This window comes from Podarcis tiliguerta (assembly GCF_965153285.1).
Source record: "Podarcis tiliguerta genome assembly, chromosome: 9".
NCBI classification, from domain to species: Eukaryota; Metazoa; Chordata; class Lepidosauria; order Squamata; family Lacertidae; genus Podarcis; species Podarcis tiliguerta.
Window position 1 is genome coordinate 53,986,005 of NC_139542.1, and position 27,935 is coordinate 54,013,939.

Below are 27,935 nucleotides of genomic sequence, written 5' to 3' on the forward strand. Positions count from 1 at the left end.
TAAAGCCATAATATGCACTTTTTAAAAAGGTTATTCAGAAGGTTCTATTTTGATCTTGCCGTTAGTGTTCCTGATTATTACCTATATAATGACTTGCTGGCCATTTGGTCTCCAAAGCATCCTACCTTTTCTCTGTACCACGGAGCTGAATAACAGATGTAGAAGGCAAAAACCACCTGTCATTACCACAAAGCAAAAGAGAAATGATTTATTGAGATATGCCCTTCACCATGGTTCAAGTGGGAAATTCTACAGGCAATAAGAGAGGGAGAGGGACTTGGGCACTTATATGCCCTTCTTTAGATCAGCAGAGAGGCAAAGTACGGTTCTTAATTTAGCAGTATGGGGAAAGAGGTGTACTGCAAAGCAATTGACAAGAAGGCTTGGGAATCTGACACAACCATACCAATAGGAGGAGGGGGCATGTGGGGATACATATGACAGTCAATGAGCCATTCACTACAATAGCCTCAGACACACATTGTAGCACTGTTTTTCGCTGCAGGACATTGCAGTAAACAGTGAAAGTTGAAAGCAGCTAATACTTTAAGAGACATCATTGATCAGTGATAAAATTCTCCCTTTGTACTTTTCAACAGGGTTCCTGGGTTAGAGATTTGCTCTGCGTACACTAAAGGCAGGAGACAAACAGTAGTAGATTTTCCATGTATGAAGGCAAGGGGTATCGAACTTGCTATGGGACCCAGTGTCACAGAGCATGCCGGTCAGTAAATTACACCAGGCATAGGCAAACTCCGGCCCTCCAGATGTTTGGGACTTCAATTCCCATCATCCCTGACCACTGGTCCTGTTAGCTAGGGATGATGGGAGTTGTAGTCCCAAACATCTGGAGGGCCGGAGTTTGCCTATGCCTGAATTACACAGTCCAAAGTTGGAGTTTACTCTTTCTTAGCAAAAAGATGATCTCTACAGACTTAGCTGAGTGTCAGGCTCCATGAGATCAGTTCCCATGACTAAAGCTCCCTGTCTCCCCACAGCTGTCTAGGTCTCCTCCTCTCCAGGGCTTTCCCCAAGCAATCAGACTGTGCCCGCATGCCCCCTATCTCTTGATTCTGGGAGACAGGGGGTGGCGAGGACCTTACCTCAGCAAGAGGGGGAGACTGACTCATCTCTGCCTCTTTGCTTCCCTCCCAGTTGCCAAGCTTCAGCTTCTGATTCTTGACCTGCCACAGACTCTCCCATCTCACTAAGCTTTCAAATACAGGGAGGGCTCAGATTCAATTCCAAACACACGTACACGAATTTAAGTCCTGTTCATTTAATGCAACCAGACCCCTAGTGTTAAACAAAGCATGAGATGTTGAGAAACGGTGTCACACTAACAAAACTGAAAAGGCATCAAGTATTTCATGACAAGCTCTGAAGTTCATCCACGCAGGGCAGGAGTGGGGAACATTTGACCCTCCAGACATTGCTGAACTTCATCTTCCATCAGCCCTAGCAAGCATGGCCAATGGCCAGGAATGATGGGAGTATTAGTTCAGCAACACCTGGAGGGTCAAAGGTTCACCACACTTGATGTAAAGCATTTGACACACATTACAAAGGCTAAAATCTTCATGTTCTTAACTATGTGAAGGCTGTGTAATCCAGATATTGGAGAGCTGCTGCCTCTTAGAGAAGTCATTCAGCAGCTACAGTGGTGCCTCGCAAGACGAAAAGAATCCGTTCCGTGAGTCTCTTCGTCTAGCGGTTTTTTCGTCTTGTGAAGCAAGCGCATTAGCGGATTAGCGGATTAGCGCTATTAGCAGTTTAGCGGCTATTAGCGGCTATTAAAGGCTTAAGGGATTAGCGGATTAGCTGCTAAAAGGCTATTAGCAGCTTAGTGCCTTAGAAAAAGGGGGTGGGGAGCATAAAAAAACCCCCAGGAATCGCAAGACATTTTCGTCTTGCGAAGCAAGCCCATAGAGAAATTCGTCCTGCGAAGCACCTCCAAAACGGAAAACCCTTTCGTCTAGCGGGTTTTCCGTCTTGCGAGGCATTCGTCTTGCGGGGCACCACTGTATTGGGGGAAAAGGGAAGTTCCCTTAGATGGGATGTCATTCATGCTACAATTGGACAAACCAGGAGGAAGGAAAGTTAGGAAATAGGACACCACATGCACAGTGTTCATGGTAATATGGCCAGTATTTGTTTGTTTCTCTAGCAGAATAATTACTCTGTGCCAATATACCTCAAAGATTTTTGGGGCACCTTAAAGACAAATAAATTATATTATGGCATAAGCTTTCGTGGACTAGAGCCCACTAAACAGATGCATGGAGTGTAAGCATCAGTTGTTGGGCATATGCCATAGAAGAAATGTTACGCTTTAAGGTGCCACAATACACTTTGTTGCTGCAACAGACCAGCACAGCTCTCACTCCGGAATCTGTGGCCAAGTTCCAGGAGAAGGATTGCAGCATTTGTTTCCTTTGGTTGAGAGAGCACTGGAGACTTAATGGTGCATTTGGACTATTTGCTTTATTTAACAAATGCACAAGCAGAGCAAAGGTGGAGGCAAACAGGCACTCCTGCAGAAGGCAGACAGATTCCCAGATAACTATTTATGTGGACCTACAAAACTGTACTCCCCGCTCCAGCTAATTCCACATAGCTATTAGGACAGCAGCTATTAGGAAATATCTCTCTGTTCTATCATTGCCCATTCAAAGCTGCTAGCTACTATTTCACATACGCATCCTGCAAAGCACACGTCGGAGACCCTATACAAAGCACAGGTCTGCAAAGCACAGGTCTGAGACCTCTCTAGCACTGCAGGAGAGAATTACCCATTGAAGGGACCATCCCTGGTCATTAAGAGGCATTAACATGCCTCTGTCAGATCCCAGATTTACAGAGATTGAGCCAGCCAAACTCACAGCTGTATTTTCCCTTGATCCTAGTCTGTTCATACAGGCACTCAATTAGTCATATCCTTTGCTGTTTTATTTAATCTCCCTTCTCTGTTGTCACCATGTCCTGATTATCCCCTGTGCCTTTTGATGCCCTCTGTTTAATACTTCTAATGAGCTACAGTAGGCTTAAAATATTATATAACACCCTAAGAGAAACCAAGCTAAGTTAAAATAAAAACAATGGAATAAATTCTGGCTCCCTTGAAATTGGCGTCAGTGACTGCTAACCATCACCAAATGACTGTTAGAAAGCAACAATCTTCATGCTTTTTCTGTAGCTTGGATATCACTGCTAACTTCTGAAAAATTAGTGCAGACCTTTGGGATCAAGTGAAACTGAAACAACCTTCACCAAATCATCTTGAATCAAATTATGGTTCCACATTTAAAATTCCCACCAACTAAAATCAAAGCTCTTTCCCCAAACGTCCTTATTACTTATAATACACTATTAATGGATCCACAATTGTACTGTTTGGCAGGTGGATCAAGCTACATACCTGTTGCAATATCTGGTAAGCAAAGCTTACTATCAGTAGATAAAGGTGGCAGAGTTCTGTGTGATTTGGACGGGCTCTAAGAGGTTTCCTTCCCATTTGGTGTGCTCCCCACCATAGAGTGATGAGATTGTATGAAAAAGGCCACATCACACCAAAACACATTCATATGTTGTGTTAAGCCATGGCTAGCTGAGAATGTGTTAAGCCATGGTTTGTGAGAATGGGCCTCAGAGAAGACTGGGAAATGCTACTGGGTTACAAAGGGAAGGTGAACTACTCAATACCTTCTTTGCATCTGTCTTCACCCAAAAGGAAAGCAGTCTCCAACTTGGTGACAACAAGAATAAATGATGCAAGTGGGGAGCTGGGTCCCAAGATAAGAGAAGAGGTGGTAACTTAGCTACTTTAAAGGAATTCACATCTCCAGGACCTGAGGAGCTGCACTCAAGGGTATTAAAGGAGCTTGCAGATGCTGCAAATGTTGTCCCCATCTTCAAAAAGGGGGGAAAGAAGAAGAGCCAGGTAACTACTGACCAGTCAGCTTTACATTGATACCAGAAAAGATGCTTAAACAGATGCTTAACAGATACTTAAACGGTCGGTCTGTGAGCACTTAGAAGAGCCAGCATGGGCTTCTCAAAAGCAAGTCATGCCAGATGGATTCCATTTGGTGGATCAGGAGAATGCTGTGGACATAGCATAGCTTGGTTTCAGTAAGGCTTTTGACAAAGTCCCCTGTGGTATTCTTGTGAGGAAGCTGGCAAAATGTGGGTGAACCAGGTAACTGTTAGGTGGATTTGTAGCTGGTTGACTGACCGAACCCAAAGAGTCCTCACTAACAGTTCTTCAACATATCCACTTCCGAGCTAGGGAGGAGGTGGGGTTGCAGGCTTCACGCCCCTCCCCACACTCGCGGGGGCTGGCTCCAGCCCCACGTGATAGCAGGGAATCCTTGGACACGTCATACCCTGAGCCAGCCAATCAGCTGGCGCAGGGGGCGTGGCCTCACCTACTTCGGTCTGGTGCGGCCGAGGGTCTCCCTCTTTGCCGCGCCACAGCTGACCTGGTTTTGACCTGGGTTTTTGCTTCGCCGTCCGTCCATGGATCTCTCCTGTTCTGGACCCCTCTCAGCCTCGTGCGCCGGAGCAACCATCGACAATGGTCTTTGGGCTGCCCGAAGAGCTGCTGCATTGGGAGCCTTACTTTGAGAATAGAGCTGAAATCACTGGGGGGATTTTGAGTGGGGAAAAGTGACAAGTGGGGTGCCATAGTTTCTGAGCAGGACCTGTTGTTGTTCAACATCTTTACAAAGGACTTGGTTGCAGGTATTGAGGAGATGCTCATCCTATTTGCAAATGACACCAAACTGGTAGCCAGTGCCTCTGAAGACAGAATTGGGATACAATATGACCTTAACAGATTAGAGAACTGGACCAAAGCTAACAAAATGAATTTCAATAGGAACAAATGTACTACACTTAGGCAGGAAGAACCAGCTGCACAAATATAAGATGGGGGTCACCTGGCTTGCCAGTACAATGTGTGGAAAGGATCTAGGGGTCTTAGTAGATCACAAACTTAACACGAGTCAACAATAAATAATAATTGTGATGCTGATGCAAAAAAGGCTAATGCTACTTTAGGCTGCATTAACAGAAGTATAGTGTCCAGATCAAGGGAAGTAATAGTACTGCTCTATTCTGCCTTGGTTAGACCATACCTGGAGTACTGTGTCTACTTCCAGGCACCACAATTTAAGAATACTGAAAAGCTGGAATGCATGCAGAGAAGAGCAACCAAAATGATCATAGGTTTGCAAACCAAGCCTTATGAACTGGGTATGTTTAGCCCGGTAAAGAGGAGACTGAGAGGAGATATCATAGCCATCTTTAAATATCTAAAGGGCTGTTACATGGATTATGAAGCAGGTTTGTTTTCTCCCGATCTGGAGGCCAGGACCTGAACCAATGGCTTCAAGTTACAAGAAAGGAGATTCTGACTAAACATCAGGAAGAACTTTCTGACAGCAAGAGCTGTTGACAGTGGAGTAGACTCTCCCAGGCGGTTGTGGACTTTCCTTCCTTAGAGGTTTTTAAGCAGAGGTTGGATGGCTATCTGTTATGTATGATCCAGTTGAGATTCTTATATTGTGGGGTTTGGACTAGATGACCCACAGAGTCTCTTCCAACTATACAATTCTATGATTTATGAATCTTGTTTCTAAAAGTCTGCCAAGCTTATCTCAAGTGTCTGTTTATTTCAAATTGCTCACTACCCAATTATCTTTACAATGCTCTTTTACGATGTCATTATTTCTCAACCTTTTATTTAGAATATATATAGAGAGAGTGCCTTTGCTGCTTTCCAGAGTAACTGAGCAATCTGAAATTTTCCATTCATCAATCCCTTAATATAGCAGCATATAGTATTTCCAAATTAGTAGATGCCCCTTAAAGACAAATAGAGGATGCCTCTTCGGTTTAAATTTACTGAAAGCAGCATATGTCAATCCTGAGAATTCCTAATTGAAGCAAACCTGCTGAGTCCCAAATGAGGGAAGAGTTGCAGCTGAACTTTGGTGTGTGTGTGTGTGTGAGTGAGTGAGAGAGAGAGAGAGAGAGAGAGAGAGAGAAATGACATAAAATAGACTGCTGGGTGAGGTGTGAGCAGTTGCTAGAACTTAGCCAGAAGTTGTCAACTGAAAACATCCAACTCAACTCAAAGTAGCTTGAAATTAGGAGTGAAATTTAGAAGGCATGATCCTGATGCAGGAGGGCTTACTGTGTATTGGTGGTTGTAGTGGCTGTTTGTTTTCCCTCTCTTTCATTCTCCTCTCAACACGTCCATTTGCCCTCAACAATCTATGGTCTTTTCAGTGTGTTTGTGGGAGGTGGGATTATTGGCTTATCTCTTTGTTTGTCTTTGTCATGTTTTGTATTTTATATTTTTATGCTTGTATATTTTTATGCTGGGATCTTTGGATGAAGGGCGGTATATACATTTAATTGATTGATTGATTGATTGATTGATTGATAATAGGGATGTCAGAGAATTCTGATGACAATGGAAATGGGAGCAGAAATTGCTGGTGCTCACTTATTTGTCCCCTGTCTGGAATGGAAATCAATCCAGTGAACACAACAATATGCTGTTGTTGATTTTCGTCCACAAACATATGCTGTTGATTAAGTTTTTGTCTACACCGCCGCATCTGCATTGCATTTCCTTCATGTTGAAGTGAATAGGTTGGAATAGCATAATGCCAATGTGTTTTATATAATTAATTATGTAAATTGTGTCAAGTTGCTTGATTTTAGCACAGCGGACAGTGAGAAGAAGAACATAAGTTTTGGCAGAAGATGACCAATATATGGAATGCACAACAATGTCTTCTTACAACCCAATCAATGCCTCTTTGAATGACACTACATTATTATGCAATAGCCTGGCATTTCCAGCTTCCTCGATCCATCCCCCAAACACCGGATGTAACCTTTGAGTTAGTACCACATTATATCAAGAAACATATTCTCTTTGAAATGTGCTCCTAGCCTTTATTTTTCTCTCTTTTTTACTTAATTCAATCCAAGAGTTAGCTCTTTTCCCAGAAACTAATCCTTAAGTGGCCATATATTCTGCGGTGAGAGCCAAGGCTCCTGACAAGTCATGCCCACACCTTTACAGCCCTCATTTACAATCCAGACATGAAAAATAAAAACATATATATTATGTGCTTAAAAACAAAGCAAAAGAAGACCATTGTTATGCTCGAATACCTAGGTACTGAATTTACTGATGTCAGCCTGAAAAACAGGAACCCATCATTGTCCTCTATCAAGGGAGAAATTCAACTTCACAGTGCTGCAAAATAAATAAATAACCAATATACTGAGCCACATTTGGGTGTATGATTTCTACACTTCACTCCCTTTGGGCTAGGCTGTCTGTGGGTGAAAGCATTCTGAGTGAATAGCAGTTGCCTAAATAATATTCAGGTTGCATGATACAAGGGTGAGGTGTAATTATGTAACTTTAAAATTCTTTACTAGACCTATATCTGCTTGTGAGTGGAGAAGAAGGAAAGTTGCTGGTATAGACCTGGAAATGTCTTCTTGATGGATCTGTGAGTCTTCAAGTGATAATTGCCATGGATTTACATATTAATGTAAACAGTCACAAAAATTCCTGAGACAAAGTAAGGCAAACTAGGGTTTGCTACTTCCGTTTCTTAGTCATAGTGTCAGAAGTATCTGAGGACTACTTCTGATGTTATAGTTCTTGTGTGTGTTATGAAATAGAATTAGGAATAAGACTGAATAGATCAATTCCACTACCTCTGTGAAACTGGAATTTTAGCCCTGTTCACATGGTCAAAATTCAGGAATTCTGGGCAGCAAATCTTTTTGCATTCAAGGCTCCAAATCTTCATTTGTTTATGCATTTTGTTATATATGGAACAAACATGGGTACAAGTTACACACAGTGAGAGAGAGAGAGAGAGAAAGGAAGGAAGGAAGGAAGGAAGGAAGGAAGGAAGGAAGGAAGGAAGGATCTGTTTACAAAGGTCCCATGAACATGCGAAGTTCAGGAGTGCAAACACGAAGTGCGAAAGCTTGTATGTGTGAATGAAAAATCACAGGTGGTACACCATAGGTAGAACTTTCATACCAAAACACATTATCAGTCTGCACATTCAGCCGAAAGGTATCAAATGTTGAATAACTAAGGGATGGTAAATTATGCCGTTTAGAAGCTGGGTGAATGAAATACACAAATTGTGGTTTGAGGGCCCGACCCCCGCGCCGTAGAAAAGAATACACAAGGACACGTGATATATGGTTTATGGGCGTGAAAAGGCCACAACTTTATTGGTTACAGCAGTGAAAAGTTATTGGCTTAGGCATTGGATGTCCACCACAGGGGTTGAATCACCAGTGGGCGGAGCCTGTTGATGCTAATACAACTATAAGCTCTCCCCTGATGTCACCGAGGGTCGTGCCATGGCCTCCCGCCAAGCAGGCATCGGACAGAATACACGACCGCCAGATTCCTTTAACGGAATACCCAAAATTGAAGGCTTAGGCGATGGCCACACCTAGCCTTCCAACACACCACAACGCAATAATCCAATGCCTAACCTACCCACCAATACCACAAAGTTGTGACGATTGCTACGAGGTAGGCAAAAAAACCTCATGGCCTACTGCCATGCGGAAAAACTCCTACCAGGCCCCCCGACTAACCAGGGCGACCAACCTAAGGTCCATAGCAAGGCCAAGACCCTGAGCTAAAGGGAGTGGAGGGTGGGTGACTCTCGACGAGACGAAGAGGAAAGAGGCCGGGGGAAGGCTGGCGCTCTGAGTTAAGGTTAGAAGAACACGCCCCCCGGCGGCACCTGATTGGGTGCCGGCCGGTGGGCGGGGCGCCAGCCAGGTGAACTAGGAAGGCAGGGGTCGGTTGCCCCCTGCTAGGGGCGGTGCTCGGGCTCCCGCCCACAACCACTCCCCTCTCTTCCAGGGAGGAGAGTCCTTGTGGATATGGTACTGGCTTCTCTGGGCCAATTGGACCTTAGAATGGAAGCAGGATTGAAGATACCAACACTGATTGTGCTTCTAAACCCTAATGTTTGCAAGCATTTACAAAACTGCAAACATTCCTTGAAATAACTTAAGATATCTACCCAGACAAAACCTTATTGTCGCCCCAGAAATTCTGACACAGGTAAATTTGGTGGCTACTTGTCCTCATATACAGCTTGCATCTTGACTGCTATACTTGAGATTTTAGGTCTCCACCTGTTTGCTACACATGTCTACCCAACTGTCCTCAGAATTTTGACCATACCCATCCATATTCAGTAATGCCGTGATTGCAAACGCTGCTTAATTCAGTGAGTCAGCCAGGTGTATATTATTGCTTTTTCTTCCCACCTTTCTTCCATTGATTGTAACATATCAAGCTTGAATTATGACCTGTCTATAGAGCATGAAAAGTGTGAGAAAGACTTCGCCCATTGACAATCAAATGGCCAGTCAGCCACTGAAGGCAAATATATACCATATACTCTCATACAAACATGAATCGTATCATCATTTACTTTCTCTACATCACTGAGCTTTTTCTAAATGGTTTATTTATATTCTTCTAACCTAATTTGTAATTCACACATATCCCTCATTTCCTTGTTATTCTGTCATATTTCCTTTTTATGGCCCCAAACAATATTTCTACTTTATCATCCCATTTTAACTGTTATTGTGGTGCTCTGTATATTGCTTCCAATTACCTGCACATTTATCCAGTCTTAAAAGCAAATCTAGTATGTTTATGTTCTCCTATACATGTTAAAATCGTGTGGCTATTATAATACAATAATGGAGTGTCTCATTATTTCTTTCTACTGTGTGGCTGTGCTAGATTCTATTGAATTCATAATATTTTTCTCCACATCAAAAGAAGCATGGCTAGACCCAAGTCAGAAGAATATTAAATTTGTTTCAATACATTCATCAACTCTTAACACATTTTTCTTTCTTGTTTGTTTCACATGAAACTCAAGTGGAATGTCTTTTATTTTTGCAAATTCATTCAAGATATGTGCAGTTCTAGCAGCGTGTAACTGGTGATTTATCTGAACATTTGCATTAAAACTCTCCTTAATCTTCCTGATAAATGAGATTACAGTGGTACCTCGGGTTAAGTACTTAATTCGTTCCGGAGGTCTGTACTTAACCTGAAACTGTTCTTAACCTGAAGCACTACTTTAGCTAATGGGGCCTCCTGCTGCCGCCGTGCCGCCAGAGCACAATTTCTGTTCTCATCCTGAAGCAAAGTTCTTAACCTGAAGCACTATTTCTGGGTTAGCGGAGCCTGTAACCTGAAGCGTATGTAACCTGAAGGGTATGTAACCCGAGGTACCACTGTATATTTCTCATCTAACCTTTTGACATCTATTTCTCACACTGCTACTAGTTAAGGTACTTAATTAAGTCTGGTTTCATATCTTATAAAGTGGTACCTTGGATTAAGTACTTAAATCGTTCCAGAGGTCCTTTCTTAACCTGAAACTGTTCTTAACATGAAACACCACTTTAGCTAATGGGGCCTCCTCCTGCCGCCATGCCGCCAGAACCCGATTTCTGTTTTTATCCTGAAGCAAAGTTCTTAACCTGAAGCACTATTTCTGGTTAGCGGAGTGTGTAACCTGAAGTATATGTAACCTGAAGCGTATGTAACCCGAGGTCCCACTGTATCTGCTTTGTATGCCTGCATATTATTGGAGAAATAAATAAATGCAAAGCTGCAATTGTAGTTGAGATTCTTTGGTATTGGGTTAACCTAAGAATTTTGATTCAGTCTCAGAAGATATGAAAATGACCTGCCCTCCAAATGGGTGCTTGTGATTTCCTAGCTGTGCAAGGCCACACTGGGGCTTTGCTCATTTCTACACGGGAGTCCCCCACAAAGTGGGAGTCCAGGTGATGCAAGGACATGCAGCTTGGACCTCAGTTCTTACCAAAGAGTCATTTGTCATCTATTTCTGGTGGTTTCCCTCTCTTTTTCCTTTGGCGCACATGTGACACCCTTTCCTCCATGAATAACTTTGAAATTCATCCTGAGATATTCATTAACTGGCTTTGTATAGCCCTGTTAATTTTACAGCAACACATTGAGGATTTTCATCACTAATGGCTATGTGGAGTTACAGACCTCTCCCAAATCTTGAGGGGACTTTCTGCTTCTAAAAGTAAAAAAAAACAACCTACTGTAAATATAGCTTTCAAGGTCAATGGTGCCCTAATACATATGGGTTTGAATTATATAGGCAGTGACAAGCTAACTCAAAAGACACAGAGAAATGAAAGTTTATTACTTGCACTTGCTTATGAGGCCACTGATAGTTCTGGAGTCCGACAAGAATCAGTGTATCACATCTGAACTCTGCTTGTGAATATTGTTATCCCGGGTGCTATTTGCTTGAGATCATTATGCAATTCTGCTTGGCATGTGGCCTCAGTTTAGTTCAGGGGTCCTCTTGGATGGTGGCCAGAGTCAAGAGAGCAGAAATAAATAGCCCCTTTCAAATTTGGAAATCAGATGAGAATATTAGTTTAGTTTACATGATTGATAGAATCTGAAAGTTACGCCATCTAATTCTATGTCATTTGCTGAAACCAAATGTCCCTGGGGAAATGGTGTTTTGGTTCTAATAGCTGCTGCTAACATGTGCTGTCGACACACAAGCATAAAGCATTGAAGAGCGCAAGCCAGATGGTAGCAGTGCCAACTGCAAATGACTCAACTCTCTATCTTCTTTTCAAGGAAGGATAATACTCAGTTCTGAGACTGTCAACATTTTGGGCAAAGAGTATGTATACTTTGCTGAGCAACTTCAGTGCTTTACTTTAGAACCTGTGGCACTTTAGATGTTGCTGGAATACAATTGCCATCATGCCTAACCACTGACTGTGTTGATTGGGGCTGATGGGAGCTGGAGTCCAACAAAATCTAAGGGGCCACAAACTGCTCATTCTTGACATTTTTTATTTATTTATGTAGACCATATCTATCCCAAGAGACGCGGGTGGTGCTGTGGTCTAAACCACAGAGCCTAGGACTTGCCATTCAGAAGGTCGGCAGTTCGAATCCCCGCGACAGGGTGAGCTCCCGTTGCTCAGTCCCAGCTCCTGCCAACCTAGCAGTTCGAAAGCCTGAAGTGCAAGTAGATAAATAGGTACCGCTCCAGCGGGAAGCTAAATGGCATTTCCGTGCGCTGCTCTGGTTCGCCAGAAGCGGCTTAGTCATGCTGGCCACGTGACCCAGAAGCCGTACGCCAGCTCCCTTGGCCAATAAAGCGAGATGAGCGCCGCAACCCCAGAGCTTTTTGTGTCCATTCCAAAACAGGTTGCTGTATAATATACAGACAAAACCAAGACATAAATTATTCTGTCTTTAATATACAAAGCCCTGAACAACTCGGGTCCAGAATATATTACTGCTTCGCTGAGGCCTGAGATGATCTTAAGGAGCACGGCTAGCTGCCTCCCACTTTACAGGGCCCCTCCTGGCTTCAGGTCTTTAGCATTCTTGCTGCTAATTTCCAGGCACCTGTAGCAGACATTTTTTTATGCCAACAGCCCTATTCCAATGTTTAAACCTTTTCAAGGTGAAACGGTCATTGTTGCCATTTCTTTTATAGTGTTTTATGTTTTACTGTACTTGCATATTTTGCTGTATACCGCCTTGGTCTTTTATGTGAGCCCTAAGAATATTTCTCCTAAAACTGAAACTAAAACCAGCATAAAACAAAACCAGCATTAAAAAGAAAGGATAACCAAGGCAGATAAATGGCAAGCGAGGGGGACTCCAATCTGGCTTTGCACTCCAGCAAAGGATGAAGAAACAGGCCTTTATCTGGTTGCAAAAGCTCAGCAATGTTTGTATCTCAGAGGGGAGAAAGTTCCAAAGCTGAAAATGTATGAGCTTTGGAACTTTCTCCATTGAAAAGATTATTGTTTGTGCCACCACCATTCGAACCTCTGTGACAGATGGCATCACCAGGCGAGCAATATGCAAGCTGGTCTTAGGGGAGCAGGAATTCTCTCAAGTGAACTTAGCTGTTTAGGGCTCTGGGTACCAATACTAAAACTTTGACTCGTTCTTGGCAGCATATATAAAAGGTAAAGGTAAAAGGACCGCTGGACGGTTAAGCCCAGTCAAAGGTGACTATGGGGTGTGGTGCTCATCTCACTTCAGGCCGAGGGAGCTGGCGTTTGTCCACAGACAATGATGAAAATGCTTCTGGCACAATGGGACGCTGTGATTAGTGCCAGAGTGCATGTAAATGCACAGAAACATTGGCAGCATATTGGTAGCCAGTGCAGTCCTTTTAAAACTGCTGTTATGTGCTCATGGTAGGCTACCCCTGACAGGAGCTTAGTCACATCATTCTGTACCAGCTGAAGCTAAGTGCATTCTCAAGGGCATTCTCACATATGCCCTTGAGTAATCCAACCTTTAGGTTTCCAGTGTGTACATACCACAAACGTATACCACACATCATAAAAATAGATATTCTCTGCCTATTGAGCATATGGTTCCCCATATGCAATGCTCTTGTGTGGGTTTTTAAAAAGATTAGGTTGAGAATTGCTCAGTTGCTCAGGGAAACTCTGGATAAACAAAAAAGTTTAAGTTTACTCTTCCCTTCCCTGGAGACCATTCTTTGAAGCACCCCTCCTTTCTTTTATGAGTTAAGTTTTAAAATAAAAATTGAAGATGCAGAGCTTTAAAAATGTTTAAAGGACACAAGTTCTTGAATCTAAAAACCTTTTTGCCTTTGAGCACAGGGGGAAAAAATCATAATAACCTAATTCAAAGACAAGCATAGAGAAGCTTTAGAGACAGAACAATTTTCTAAATTATATCTGGGAAAGAACAATGCTAATACCATTAAGGTCAGAAGGAAAACTCTTGCAATCTTTAACAGTTGCCGTGAAGCTTGTACAGTTAAGACACTCAAGCTTTAAACTTTTGCATTTGTGCAACATTCGTGACTGAATTGGGTCCCCCGTATGGTGGTTTGTCAAGATCACACAGTTACTTTTCTTGGCTACAGAAGAGCCACAGTTCAAATGCCTACTCAGCTACAACACACACACACATTTTTTCATGTGCATGTTTTCTTTGTTAGATAATGAACATTTCCAATGAAACATTTATAGGCAAGCCTGTTCTGTATTTATGTTTTGCTAGTCTTGAATGCATGAACCCATTTATTCACATCATGCCTCAGGGACAAACTGCATTCTATGTTAAACATATAGCTTGGCATTCCATTTTGTTTTGTTTTTCAAAGTTTAAATAGCAGACACCTGGGATGCCCAGATAGGATAAAAAATGTGGTGAGGGCAGATGGCTATGCTCTTCAATCCTTTCCAGTGTACCATGATATCAATGAAAATACATATCCTTGCTCAGAAACTACTATTTCCATTGGGAGGGAAGCTGCCACTGGCTGTTACACAACCAGCAACTGGCCCAAGAAAAAAAAAATAAGCTGTTGTTTGTTTCTGATTGTCTGGCGACTCTAGCCGATAAAGGTTGTTCCCAGTGACAATCAATAATATTTGCCTTTTAGACTCATCTCTTTTTGTCTAGCAATAATGAAATTAAAAAGCTGAACATCAGAAGAAAATACTTTTTAAAGCGGATCATGGGATCTAGGGTCAGGTGCCGTTAGTGGAAGCCAGATGGAGACCTGTCAATCTAATAAATTGTATGCCTCCTTTATTCCATTGTATTTCTCATTTCCAAGATATCTGGTAGACTTGCCAAATCTCAAAATGAGGGTGGCCTTTACACAGGGAAGATTAAATGTTCTCCCACTAGCAGATTGGATGGGCCGGCATAAAGGAATTCCTAAGAAAGACAGAGTCTGTGGCTGCAACTCAGTATGAGTAGGAAATGCAACTCATGTGCTCCCTTTCTATAATGAACTTAGAAACAATTATATTCACCCACTGTTAAGAGCGCAGAAGGGAAGGCCACCCCTTGGTAAAGACCTGATTCTTGCTGTCTGATGCAGAGAAATACATATCTTTCAGAATATCTAAATTTCTTGTTAAGACTCTATAGATCTGTGCTACAAAATTCAAAGGGCATATGGGTAATGATGTATGCTTTAAAGGTTAAGGAGTAGAAATGCAAATTACTATTTTCGTTGTTTTCTGTTTAATATGTGTATATAGCAGTCACAAAATTAAAAGACGCCTGCTTCTTGGGATAAAAGCGATGACAAACCTAGACTGCATCTTAAAAAGCAGAGACATCACCTTGCCGACAAAGGTTTGTATAGTTAAAGCTATGGTTTTCCCAGTAGTGATGTATGGAAGTGAGAGCTGGACCATAGAGAAGGCTGATCGCTTTTGAATTATGGTGCTGAGGAGACTCTTGAGAGTTCCATGGACTGCAAGAAGATCAAACCTATCCATTCTGAAGGAAATCAGCCCTGAGTGCTCACTGGAAGGACAGATTGTGAAGCTGAGGCTCCAATATTTTGGCCACCTCATGAGAAGAGAAGAATCCCTGGAAGAGACCCTGATGTTGGGAAAGAAGGAGAGCACAAGAAGAAGGGGACAACAGAGGACGAGATGGTTGGACAGTGTTCTCGAAGCTACCAGCATGAGCTTGACCAAACTGGGGGAGGCAGGAGTGCCTGGCGTGCTCTGGTCCATGGGGTCACGAAGAGTCAGACACGACTAAACGACTAAACCACAACAAACATTTTATATGTGTATATATGTATAAAATGCAATAAACTGACTGACTGAAGCCAGTACAAAGACTGCTGCTAGCACTCATTCCAACACCTCTACCATAACTCTTTATATATTCTCTGTATACATAGTTTGAACAGTTCATCACTATTCCTTTTTTGTGATGGAGTAGTGTTGCTTCCTGTCTACAAAACAAAAATTATCAAAGGCCTCACAGCTGCGATCAAGCCTTATATGACAGAGACATGTGCATGAAGTTTAGTTCAATGCAACTTGATAAAAGAATGTCAAATGTATGTGTATGTGAGACAGTGTGTGTGTGTGTGTGTGTGTGAGAGAGAGAGAGAGAGAGAGAGAGAGAGAGAGAGAGAAAGAAACAGGAATGGACACATCAATTTAAATTTTTCTCACTTATTCCCCATCTTCTGACATTCAGAAGACATCTTAAGGCAGCCCTGTTCAGGGAAGTTTTTAATGTGTGACATTTTAGTGTATTTTTGGTCTCTGTGGAAGCCGCCCAGAGTGGCTGGGGAAACCCAGCCAGATGGGCAGGCTACAAATAATTAATTAATTTATTATTATTATTATTATTATTATTATTATTATTATTATTATTATTATTTCCAGATCGCCCCATTTGCATATCAGTTTGTGATTTTATATTTTTATATTTTTAAAAGTTCACATAAAAAAATTGTGCGCATTTCTGTACACATTTCCCCTCACCTTTTCGTATGCAACGTTGCCTAAAAGAGGAATGCTTGCAAGCAATTCCCCTTAATAAACATTTTTGTCTGTTATTTCTATATTATATTCATTAATACAAGTAGTTTTGTGCACAATTTCCTACTGTGGACTCCCCCCCCCCACCTTTCTCCCATTTTGGAGCATGCGTTATAGAGAGCTTAATTGCAAAATTCGTAGAAGTGTAAATTCTGAAAGATACCTGCGTAACAGTACGGGAACTGCGAATTAGGCAGGTTCATGTCAAAATGTCAACCAGATGACTTGCATCCCTATCTCTGGATCAACTTCAGAATTTCTTTTGGACCTTTGACCCATCGCAGTCTTTTAAGGAACTCGGGGCCAAGCACCTTAAGGGGGTACAAGTAACCAGAGCAACTGTGATGCTGTAGGGGACGGAAAGTAGGCTTGGAGTACTGGTGTGATCTCCCCTTTTCAGGGAGTGTACTGCCTTATTCTGCAACATCGGCAGCTTTCTAGTAGTCATCAAGGGCAGCCGCATGTCATCTAGCCTCGAGGTGACGAAGGAATGAATGATGGTTGCGAGGTACAACTAGAACACTGCCAAAAGGCATTATATTCCCCAAGCTAGGAACACAGAGATAACTTTCTCCTTGTAGTTGCCTTTGAGTTCTGACCCCCAAATTGTGTTGCTTTTAAATTTTTCAGCAAACATGTGCAAGTCCCCACGGTTTGCATCAGTCGGCTTATATTACGTCCTGTGACATGATATAACTGATGAAATATGGCAGGGCGCTGGAGTGCCAAGTGTCACAAAGAGATTTTCAAAGGCTTTTCCCACCTTCAGATACACATTCAATAAGTACCTTACCTTGAAGTGCTTGACACAGTAAAAGAAGACGTTAGGTACTTAGTTTAGACCAGGCATGGCTAACTGATGGCTTGTGGGCAGGACCCTGTGAAATGTGAGTCAAGATGTGGTAAGACAACAACAGAAATGTTGTCCCCCCCTTTTTTACTTGTAATGAAAAGTGAAACCTCCATGTTCCATTTCTACTTTAGATGCCATGAAAATGTATGGCCGAAATCAACCAACTGGTCCTGCTAGTGGTAACCTGTTAGTACAATTGTGATTTCCCCCCCTATTTGCACCCTGCGCCCCCCAAATTAGCTCAAGGGGAAACCCCAGAACAGTGTGCAGAGGGAGGTGATTCTGTTGGATAAGCAGAAATGCTTGCATTAACATAATGTTTGCAACAGTGTGGTGTTGAATTCCCTCGAAAGTAATTATATTTTATGTGCAATGCTGAACATACGGGTTCCATAATTGTGACGCCCTTACTACTAGATGGTGTCGTTATTATTACAGAAATATCTGTGTTGAATGTTTTGGTATTATGAAACATGGAGCAAGTACTACAACACAACTGCATTTCATTGGATAAAATACTTGGGTAGAAGTTTGCAGATATGGTCTCTCTCCCATCCCATACTGTCCACGTGGAGGATTCTGGGTTTGATTTCTAGCATTCAACAAAGCAGGAAAATCTCTCTCTACTTGAGGCCAAGAAAGCTAACTCAATACAAGTACTTTTCATATGTTTAAATATTCATTTGTACAGTTTTAAAAATAGTGAAGCAAGTTTGAACTATTTCTCCTAGTCTTTGTGGAGAAAGGTTTTAAAACAACAACCCACAATCCAAAAAGAGGTTTTGTGTGATAGTAAGCAAAGAGCCTAGGAATTGCCGATCAGAAGGTTGGCGGTTTGAATCCCCGTGACAGGGTGAGCTCCCGTTGCTCAGTCCCTACTCCTGCCAACCTAGCAGTTCGAAAGCACGTCAAAGTGCAAGTAGATAAATAGGTACCGCTCCAGCGGGAAGGTAAACGGCGTTTCTGTGCGCTGCTCTGGTTCGCCAGAAGCGGCTTAGTCATGCTGGCCACATGACCCGGAAGCTGTACACCGACTCCCTCGGCCAATAAAGCGAGATGAGCGCCACAACCCCAGAGTCAGTCATGACTGGACCTAATGGTCAGGGGTCCCTTTACCTTTACCTTTAAGCAAAGAGGATTGAATTCAACTAATGAGTCCTGTCAGTGGAGGTCTGCACAAGAATTTCCCTTTGTACAAGGGGTCTTTCCCCATGTGCCCCCCCCCAAAAAAAATGGCTGGGGAGGGGTCAGGAGAATTCCCAGAACAATGCCTGGAGGGAAGGGGTTGTTTTATATGGGAAGCTGAAAAGCTTGCCCTGACATATCAACATTGACTGATATGAGATAATTTGTTATAAGTATGGATAAAAATACAGGCCTCAGTGTAACTGGTCTCTAATGCCAACTGACACAATGGAAAATCCCACAAGCCATATGATCACCTCTCCAAAATCCCTAGAAACTGTATCAGCCTAGCTGTTCCCTGGCAAACTAATAATGTCTCCCAGGCCCCAGCTAGAAATAAACTGCCAGTCACTCCATACAATTAACTATTTAGGGGCTGAAAAGTTTATTGTAGCAGAACAACATTCACATATGTAACTTTACCTTTCTCCACACAGGCTATTATTTTTCATACCAGTTGCAACTTAGCTGTTTTATATTCATTTGAGGAAACTTTAAACATCTGTTTTGAAAGCTTGTGTCAATTATTTGCTTAAGACTGAGCTTCAGAACATTTAGCGATCTGAGATTTTTATCTGCCAGCAGGATTCTTTCAGTTTTTATATTTAGCTTTATTCTTGTATTTTTCAAGTTTCGTTTCCTTCCTTGCTAAGGCAAACATCTTGAAAATGACTGCCTCTCAAGATTTGCTTTAGATAAAAGAACCAGATATTTATTCTCCTTTGGCTTTTGAAGTCTAGCAAACAGACAAAATTAGCAGTAGTTCACTGGTCACAAGACAACTGCCAATTAGTCTGCTAAGACAAATGCTAGATTTTAAAGACTTATGCTAAAAGAGAAAGTTATAAAATATCAGCATCAATGGCCTTTTTGTGTGTGGGGGGGAAGTATTTTTAGAATACAAGAAATGTTCACTGTTCCCTTGAACAACTGACATAGGGAAAATATTTTATTCTCAAAAACCAGCCACACTGGTCGTTATCTTTGATAAATCAGGAATAGTAAAAAGTAAGGATGCTGTGATGATCAGCCAAGTTTGATTTCCAATATGTATATAGTAGTTCCACTGGTGCAGACAAGTATACCAGATTTTCCTGTTACCTGATTCTACTTTATTTCTGAGGTGGCGTAAATTATTGCGTGGCAATACCTGCCCCCTCCCACAGGTGAAGAAATAAAGACTCAGACACAAGAAATAAGGTTAATGGGCGTAAATGGCCACAACTTTATTGATTACAGGTAAGAGAGGTATTGGCTTTAGGCATTGGCCCTAACATTCAAACCGGTCTAACCGGGAAGGGTTAAGCACCAACAGGGGGAGCCCCCGAGATGCACATCCGTAGGCGCCCCCCCAGGGGTTACCGCTCGGGGGCGCGCTTTAGGCCCTAGCCTCCGTAGGTTTCGGACGAGGCGACGCCCCTCGGAGTCCTTTAACGAACTACCCTTCGTGATGTGGGGGAGGTGATGGCGCTCCTCCCCCCCGTCCTCATCTGCATAACAATACCCCTGCCAATGCCTAACCGCCAAAACCAGGGAGTTGTGACGTTTTGCTACGAGGTAGGCGAAAAAACCAAGAGGCTCCAAATCACAGCCAATTAGCCAAATGGAAAAATTGCTACCAGGCCCCTTGCGGCGACCAGCCGAAGCCCATAGCAAAGTCCAAGGCAAGCCTAAAGGGAGGGTGGGCGGGAAAAACAACCCGGAGCCGGTGAGAGGAGGAAAAGGGGCGAGCCAGGGCAGCCCTGACCTTAAATTGCCCTGGCAGGCCCGCCCCTCTCGCCAGCCGATTGGCTGGCTCAGGGGAGGTGCATGATAAAGAGCCTGGGGAATCCCTGACTCCCGCGGGGCTTCCAAGCCCCGCGAGACTGTAGTCGCGGGACGAGAGCCCGCAACCCCACCCCCTCTCGAGATCGGGAGTGGCTTTGCCAATGGAATGCACAAACTCCTGTGCATGGTTATTGGGGAGGGGGTATATATCTAGTTGGCTTTACAATGAAGAGGTGTTTTTTGCTCAAAACTTCTAAACTACTTACAAACTGAGTGTTCATTATTTACATTGCATACATACAGAATGTTTATTGGGGTGGGGTATATGGGAATTGTTTGTTGGTGCATTGTTATAAACTGGAAAATAAATATTAAAAAAATGTTTTTGTGCTAGCCTGGGAACTGTGTGTACAGATTTGTGTTCAGATGAAAGCCTCTGTGAACATACAAATAGGAGAATGTGCACGTAGGGAGGATAGGGAGACAAAAAAGGATGCAGCTGAAATCAACCATATGAGAGATTTTTGTTGCTGGCTGGCATTCTGCAGGCTTGGGGACCTGGCTCCGGCTTTGGAACATTCGTGATACTTTCAAAACTAGAACTTTTGGTCTGGAGGCCAGGGAACTCTTCCTTGCTCAACTTAAGGTAAAAGGTACCCCTGCCCGTACGGGCCAGTCTTGCCAGACTCTAGGGTTGTGCGCTCATCTCACTCTATAGGCCGGGAGCCAGCGCTGTCCGCAGACACTTCTGGGTCACGTGGCCAGCGTGACAAGCTGCATCAGGCGAGCCAGCGCAGCACACGGAACACCGTTTACCTTCCCGCTGGTAAGCGGTCCCTATTTATCTACTTGCACCCGGGGGTGCTTTCGAACTGCTAGGTTGGCAGGCGCTGGGACCGAATGACGGGAGCTCACCCCACCGCGGGGATTCGAACCGCCGACCATGCGATCGGCAAGTCCTAGGCGCTTAGGTTTTACCCACAGCGCCACCCGCGTCCCCTATACATACAAGTTGCTCAACTTGTATGTTTGCAAATAGAGACTCCACAAAAAATTCTGGTAGTCTCTCATCATAAGGAAACTGATTTGGTAATGATTGTCGCCGAAACTTCCTAACACTTGGGCATGTGGAGATCACTTCACATTATAGAGTTGTTCTATGCATTACTCTCGAATCAATTTGTAGATTTTGGGATGCAGCATTTCAAATTGCAGATGGGGTATCACATTTTTAATTGTTTTCAAAGTTAAAAAAAAGAGAGAGTTCCTGACATGTAGAAAACTAGAACAACAAAGGAGAAATAGCATAGCTCTTTCCCCCATTTTATAGTTTACCACACTAGGGGTTTATTTTTTGTTTATTTTTTTACATAGGGAAGCATTCAAAAAATGATACCCAAAATGTTAAGCGGTGGGTCAGCCTCTCATTCTGCATAATGTGTCAAATAAATCTTGGACAATCAATCTCATGATTTTAGTTGTATGATTCATCCTTTCCAAGTCAAATAATAATGCGGAACATTTTAAAGTGTGCTAAAGATTGCTATCTGCACCGATATAATTATACAATTTGCAGTAACAAGAGTCAGCTTGTAACGTTGGATTGAATCAGCAACCTCTTGCTTCTGGCACATTGCAATAGAACATGGGAATAAAGTATAAACCAAGGCAATGTTAAATGTAACCACCACTATCGGTTTGTCAGAGCACATGCCAATGCAGTCAAAATAGTCTCTGGAAATTTTGGTGAAATGTAGTCTTTCACTGGAGAATAACTGACACGCTGAGGGAAAGCCATTCCTCAGTATTCCTATCGATGGAGTTGTCCTATAGTAAGAAATAGGTTTCGACTCCCCCAGTTCAAGGTGAACTGTCTTGAAGCACTCTTTATAGAGTACTTTTAAGTACGTACCCTTAAGTCACAGAGAAATTAGAGCTGACATTTTGAGTACAGGCGACTATTAACACGCTGGGTAATGGCAGCTTTTATGACTATTGGGGGTGGGGGTGGCGTTACCTAAGTAAACCTCTCAAAATGGCAAAAGCGCAATAAATTAATGCCGCATTAATGATGGCATGTGAAACAGAACTGCAGGTAGAGAGTCTAATTCTACAGCAGGAGAATATCCATCTACGTTATTGCTGTGTCTGGACAGCAACAAAAGGGGAGGGGAGAACTCAGCATCACAGCGATCCAGATCTTCCACTTTGGTTTCCCAGATAACAGAGCCAGAAAGGTAGATGCAACTCAACAACTTGCATGTTTATTTTTATTTTTTAAAAAGCAGACATAAAAACAAACTCAAGGTGAGGTTAGACCAGGCGAATGCCCCCCCCCCCACTCTTTGCCAGCCTCACTTTCAAGGCCCTGAGTTGGACCTTCCATGGAAGTATAGTGGTACCTCGGGTTAAGTACTTAACCTGAAACTGTTCTTAACCTGAGCACCACTTTAGCTAACGGGGCCTTTTGCTGCTGCCATGCCGCCGGAGCACGATTTCTGTTCTCATCCTGAAGCAAAGTTCTTAACCTGAAGCACTATTTCTGGGTTAGCGGAGTCTGTAACCTGAAGCGTATGTAACCTGAGGTACCACTGTATGTTGCTACTCAGGACTTTATCTGTTGCCACTCATCTTGCTGCTCTCTCTTTCTCCTGGCTTCCCAGTCAGGATGAGGTTGCAGCAGCCTATGTCCACTCTGTCCCTGGCTCTGTTTTTGGCCCCAGCAGGCCACCATTTTGGTACTTTGGTGCCCACCATGCCACTCCCTAGCACGAGGCAGTGCCTCTCACTCCTCAGTTTCTTGGTTTCACCAAGCTTCTTCCTCCTCAAACATTCCTGACTCCTTCCTTTGCTCCTCCCTTTTTCCTTTATGCAGTATCCACCAAGTCTACCCACTTCCAGTTTACTCATCCTTCAGCCCTTTGTCTGGTCACAACCCCCTTCCTATCTACCTTAGGCTTTCCTTTCCTTTGCCTAAGATAAGGATATTTCTTGAGCGCTGGTCCTTGGGTAGCCAAAATTATCCACACATGAGAGGAAGGCATCCCTGTATAGGAAAGTTTTTAATGTTTGATGTTTTATTGTGGTTTTATATTTGTTGGAAGCTGCCCGGAGTGGCTGGGGCAACCCAGCCAGATGGGAGGGGTACAATTATTATTATTGTGGGGAACCACAAAATTTGTATAAGGGCAAAAAAGATTTAGCGAAAACCCTTAGAGAGGAACCCCCCAAAAACCCCAGATTGAGCATGCTCAGTGCACGCGGAATACTGACTGTTGAGCAGCAGGGGAGGTGAGAACAGAAAGCTGGGGTAGGGAGCGGAATGGACTAGGATTTCTGGAATGATGAACAGGAGCATTCCACACCACCATATTTGGTTGCAGGTTCTATTTCCGCACCCTTAATTCAGAACAACGTGTGGTATATCTGTTGGTAGAGTGCATGAACATGCATTAGAAAAATGTGCATAAATGATGGAGAGCAAGTCTTCTTCCTCATTTAAAATAAACTGTGATAGGCTTATGAAAACCTTATGGACGTATCACCATCAATACCATTAGCACTTTTAAATAAATAAAAAAAGGATGCCGCTGTTCTTCCCTACCTGTGACTTTCAGTCTGTCTGCTCCAATGACGATCTCTTCTTCGTCAGCCGAGAAGAGCACCCTTCCATCTTCACTGGAGCTCACTTCAAATCTCTTACACTGGGCTTCTACAGCGTCAGCACCTAAGGAGAGAAAACAAAGCTTTGAGGCAGAGGCCACCAATTACACGATGAGCTCCAGCATTTCACTCCCACCACTGCAACTTTCACCATTTCCAAAAGGTAGCTAGGGGTGGCCACCTAGTTTTCTTGGCAGGGGGGTTCCAGAACTGTCAAAATGGGCTGGGATGTAAGGTGGGTATTTTGATCGCCAATTAATGTCTCAGTGAAAGGCACAATTCTTTTAATCACACCCTGCGGATATTTTTGGAAGCATATATGCAAATTAAATGCCTAACTGATGTATCCCCGCAGCCCGTTAAAGGGGAAATCTGCAAAAAATTCAACCCCCCCCCCAGACACACTTCCCCTGATTACTTTGGAACTAGGCAAGACTAGGTAGTTGACTATTGTTTAAGTGCCCTTTATACTTGTTGACTTTGTTGCCCTAATCACAAACAATTTTTGTTGTGTGTGACATCAACACACATAGGTGGGATTCCCTTAAAAAAATATTTTACATGGGACAAGTTTCAGACATGGCCTTTACATTAGAAGGATTTTTAAGGATTGAGAAGGCCTACTTGTATGCATATGAATTGCATTTGCAGTAGCTCTTGAGTTCAGTTTAGAGCGCCACATGAAGCTAAAGACTAATTGAGACTACTCAGCCTGACTCTCATGTCAATGAAAAAGAATGCATGTTTTGATATATGCTTATGTATCACAGGCATTTTAATAAGAGAGCAAGGAATGGCTGCAGCCCCCGCCCCATCAAATTTGCTTGAGAATCCACATTTGCCACAATTCATTGTGTGGAATTTCTTTAGTGTGGACATCCCTGTGTGAAGATGGCTTATACCCCTTGAGTCTTGCTGCTGAAGGGGTCAGGATCATAATAATTTATTATTTATACCCTGCCCATCTGGCTGGGTTTCCCCAGCCACTCTGGGCGGCTTCCAACAAAAGAGTTAAAATACATTAAAACATTAGTCATTAAAAACTACCCTAAGCACTGGGCCTCAGTGTCCTGGCTGAACGATGAGGGTGGAGATGCTCCTTCAGGTATACTGGGCAGAGGCCATTTAGGGCTTTAAAGGTCAGCACCAACACTTTGAATTGTGCTCGGAAACGGACTGGGAGCCCATGTAGGTCTTTCAGAACCGGTGTTATATGGTCTCGGCGGCCACTCCCAGTCACCAGTCTAGCTGCCACATTCTGGATTAGTTGTAGTTTCTGGGTCACCTTCAAAGGTAGCCCCAAGTAGAGTGCATTGCAGCAGTTCAAGCAGGAGATAACCAGAGCAAGCGTTCATCATAACTTATCTGCACCCAGGATAGCTTTCATGCATTACTTATACAAATATCAGCTTACGTCCAATTGGTCCCATCGGTCCACCTTCCAACGAAGGCATATGTGGCAAGCCTCCAAGTCTTACAGATAGCTTTCCTCTCTAGGTCAGTTAACCAAGCACACCAAGCCCACAGATAAGTGTAGCATCAGAGCAAGCCAATTAGCATATATCAAAGCAAGTGAATAAACATATATGAGCTCATTCTTTCAGCAACTACCAATTAATCCTGGGGTTATCTTGATGATCAAGATAACCCTTTTACAGGCCTCCCGGAACATTGCCACCTTTTGGTTTTATATAGTTTAGTAGTGTGATTGCCGTAGACTTTAATTGTTAGTAACATACAAATACTGTACAATTTAAATAATACAGTTCTTGTTAAGTTTTGTGTTAACAGACAAATCTTTATTATGGTGTGAATGTTTTACAGAAAGCTTATGAATTTCCTGTGGTACAAAATAAAAAGCTTTCTTTTAATGGTGCTTTTGAGAATTAACCCCAAATATGAACAACTTGAAAAAGACCTGGGTTATATCCAGAATTCTCAGATAGATGAATGGGCATGATGTCTTTATTGTGTTTTTAATATTCTGTTGGGAGCCGCCCAGAGTGGCTGGGGAAACTCAGCCAGATGGGTGGGGTATAAATAAATATATTATTATTATTATTATTATTATTATTATTATTATTATTATTATTACTTTTAGATGACCAAAGCAAAATAGCTAGTTTATTCTCAGTAGGTTGTAGTCAGATTAATCATGCTTAGAGTACACCCACTGAAAGCAGACACTTCACTTTGTGACTATTTTGCATGTTCAGACCTTTAAACCTTCCCCTTAAATAAATTCAGACGAGACTCAAAATTTTGGTTTGGTTTTTGGCAGAATTTAGGCCACAACTTTATTGATTACAGCAAGTGAGTGGTTTAATGGGCTCTAATTTGACTAGCTCCCTGCACCGTTGCAGGTAGCGCTGGCCCAGGGCACCAGCATAGGTCAGCCTAGGGTGAACACCCGGATAGGTGGAAAGCCGGAAACAGGCTATGTCCACCACCCAGATGTCCCCCTGGACTTAGGCATGGGCACAACCCCCTCACAGGGTTGACCAAACCATTGAGTCCCTGGATTCCTTTAACAGAATACCCTTCACATAGGGATGGCGAGAGCGTTCCCCCATCCCTATCACCTGAACCAGAGCCTATCCACAACCTTACAAGTTGTGACGATTTGCTACGTGGCAGGCAAAACCCAAATGGCACCAGCCAATCAGCCAAGTGGGGAAAATTCCTGCCGTGCCCCTGTCCCAAGACAGACGACTGACGACAGCATAGCAAGGTCAAGCGTGCAAGCTCTAAATATAGGGAGAGGTGGGCGGGTGTGCACACACCGAAGCTCTGGGTCATGTGTATAGGTATATATAGGTCCCTTGATCTGTTTAGCTTGCATCCCATTGATCTGATTAAACCCTGCATCAAGGAATCTACCAACTGGGTGTTGTGGCTATCCAAACGTACCCACCCACAACACAGGGTTTGGTTGCCAGGTCTCACCGCAACACATGCTCTCTTTAAGGGAGGACCCGATTAAGCATGATGGGGGCGCCAGCATAATAGACTTAAGAGTTCACTCATCCAGCTGGGAGTAGAGCAATGGGTCAGCCACTCTGCCACCTGAAATTTTGCCAAATCACACCAGATGTGATGGAAGGCGGAGGCTGTGTCAGCTACAGGCTAGTGAGGCTTAGGATCGGGCACACTGACGTGACTCTGCTTTGCCCTTGCAACACCCTGTTTCAAAGCCCTGTGCTGGCTACCATCAGTGGAAACATCCCCAGTGGTAGAGCTTGACTCACAACCATAGGCGGAGGAAGCCACTCGGGCGCCTGGGGCGGGGCGAGCCGCTCATAGGGGCGGAGCAAAGGCAGGGCGAGTCGCCCATGGGGGCGGGGCATACCACGGGGCCTCCAGAGTCTGCCTGCCTCCTCCCACTCAGCTGCCATACACCTGGGGGTAGGGTGGCAGCAGGCGGATTGTTTGGGCAGCGCAGAGCCTGCGCATGCCCGAGCCACTGCGTCTCTCCCAGGTCCTGCGGTGAGTGCCGCCCAGCATTTTGTCATCCCCCTTCGTCCACCCCTGCTCACAACACAGCTGCAGTGGCAGCCTTCAAGGCAGCAGAGCCTCCCACATGGGCAGATAAACACCTTCACAAAATTTGCATGTATGTTTGTGGTCTGTATGTGTCAGTATGTTTCCAAGCACAATTCAAAGTGTTGGTGCTGACCTTTAAAGTCCTAAACGGTCTCGGCCCAGTATAAGTGAAGGAGCGTCTCCACCCCCATTGTTCTACCCGGACACTGAGGTCCAGCTCCGAGGGCCTTCTGGCGGTTCCCTCACTGCAAGAAGCTAAGCTACGGGGAACCAGGCAGAAGGCCTTCTCAGTAGTGGCGCCCACTCTGTGGAATGCCCTTCCATCAGATGTCAAAGAGATAAACAGCTATCTGACTTTTAGAAGATATCTGAAGGCAGCTCTGTTTAGGGAAGTTTTTAATGTTTGATGCTTTATTGCTTTTTTATTATTATATTCTGTTGGGAG

General features: G+C 43.5%; 1 protein-coding gene across 2 annotated transcripts in view; it reads right to left on the reverse strand.

Moving 5' to 3' along the window:
- SGCZ (sarcoglycan zeta) overlaps positions 1–27,935 on the reverse strand; it is a 561,235-nt gene that overhangs the window by 21,467 nt on the left and 511,833 nt on the right. For both annotated transcript variants that reach the window (XM_083458437.1, XM_083458436.1), the window contains one exon: positions 23,889–24,011. In XM_083458437.1, the coding sequence (XP_083314563.1) occupies positions 23,889–24,011 (123 nt within the window). The remainder of the gene's footprint in view (positions 1–23,888; positions 24,012–27,935) is intronic.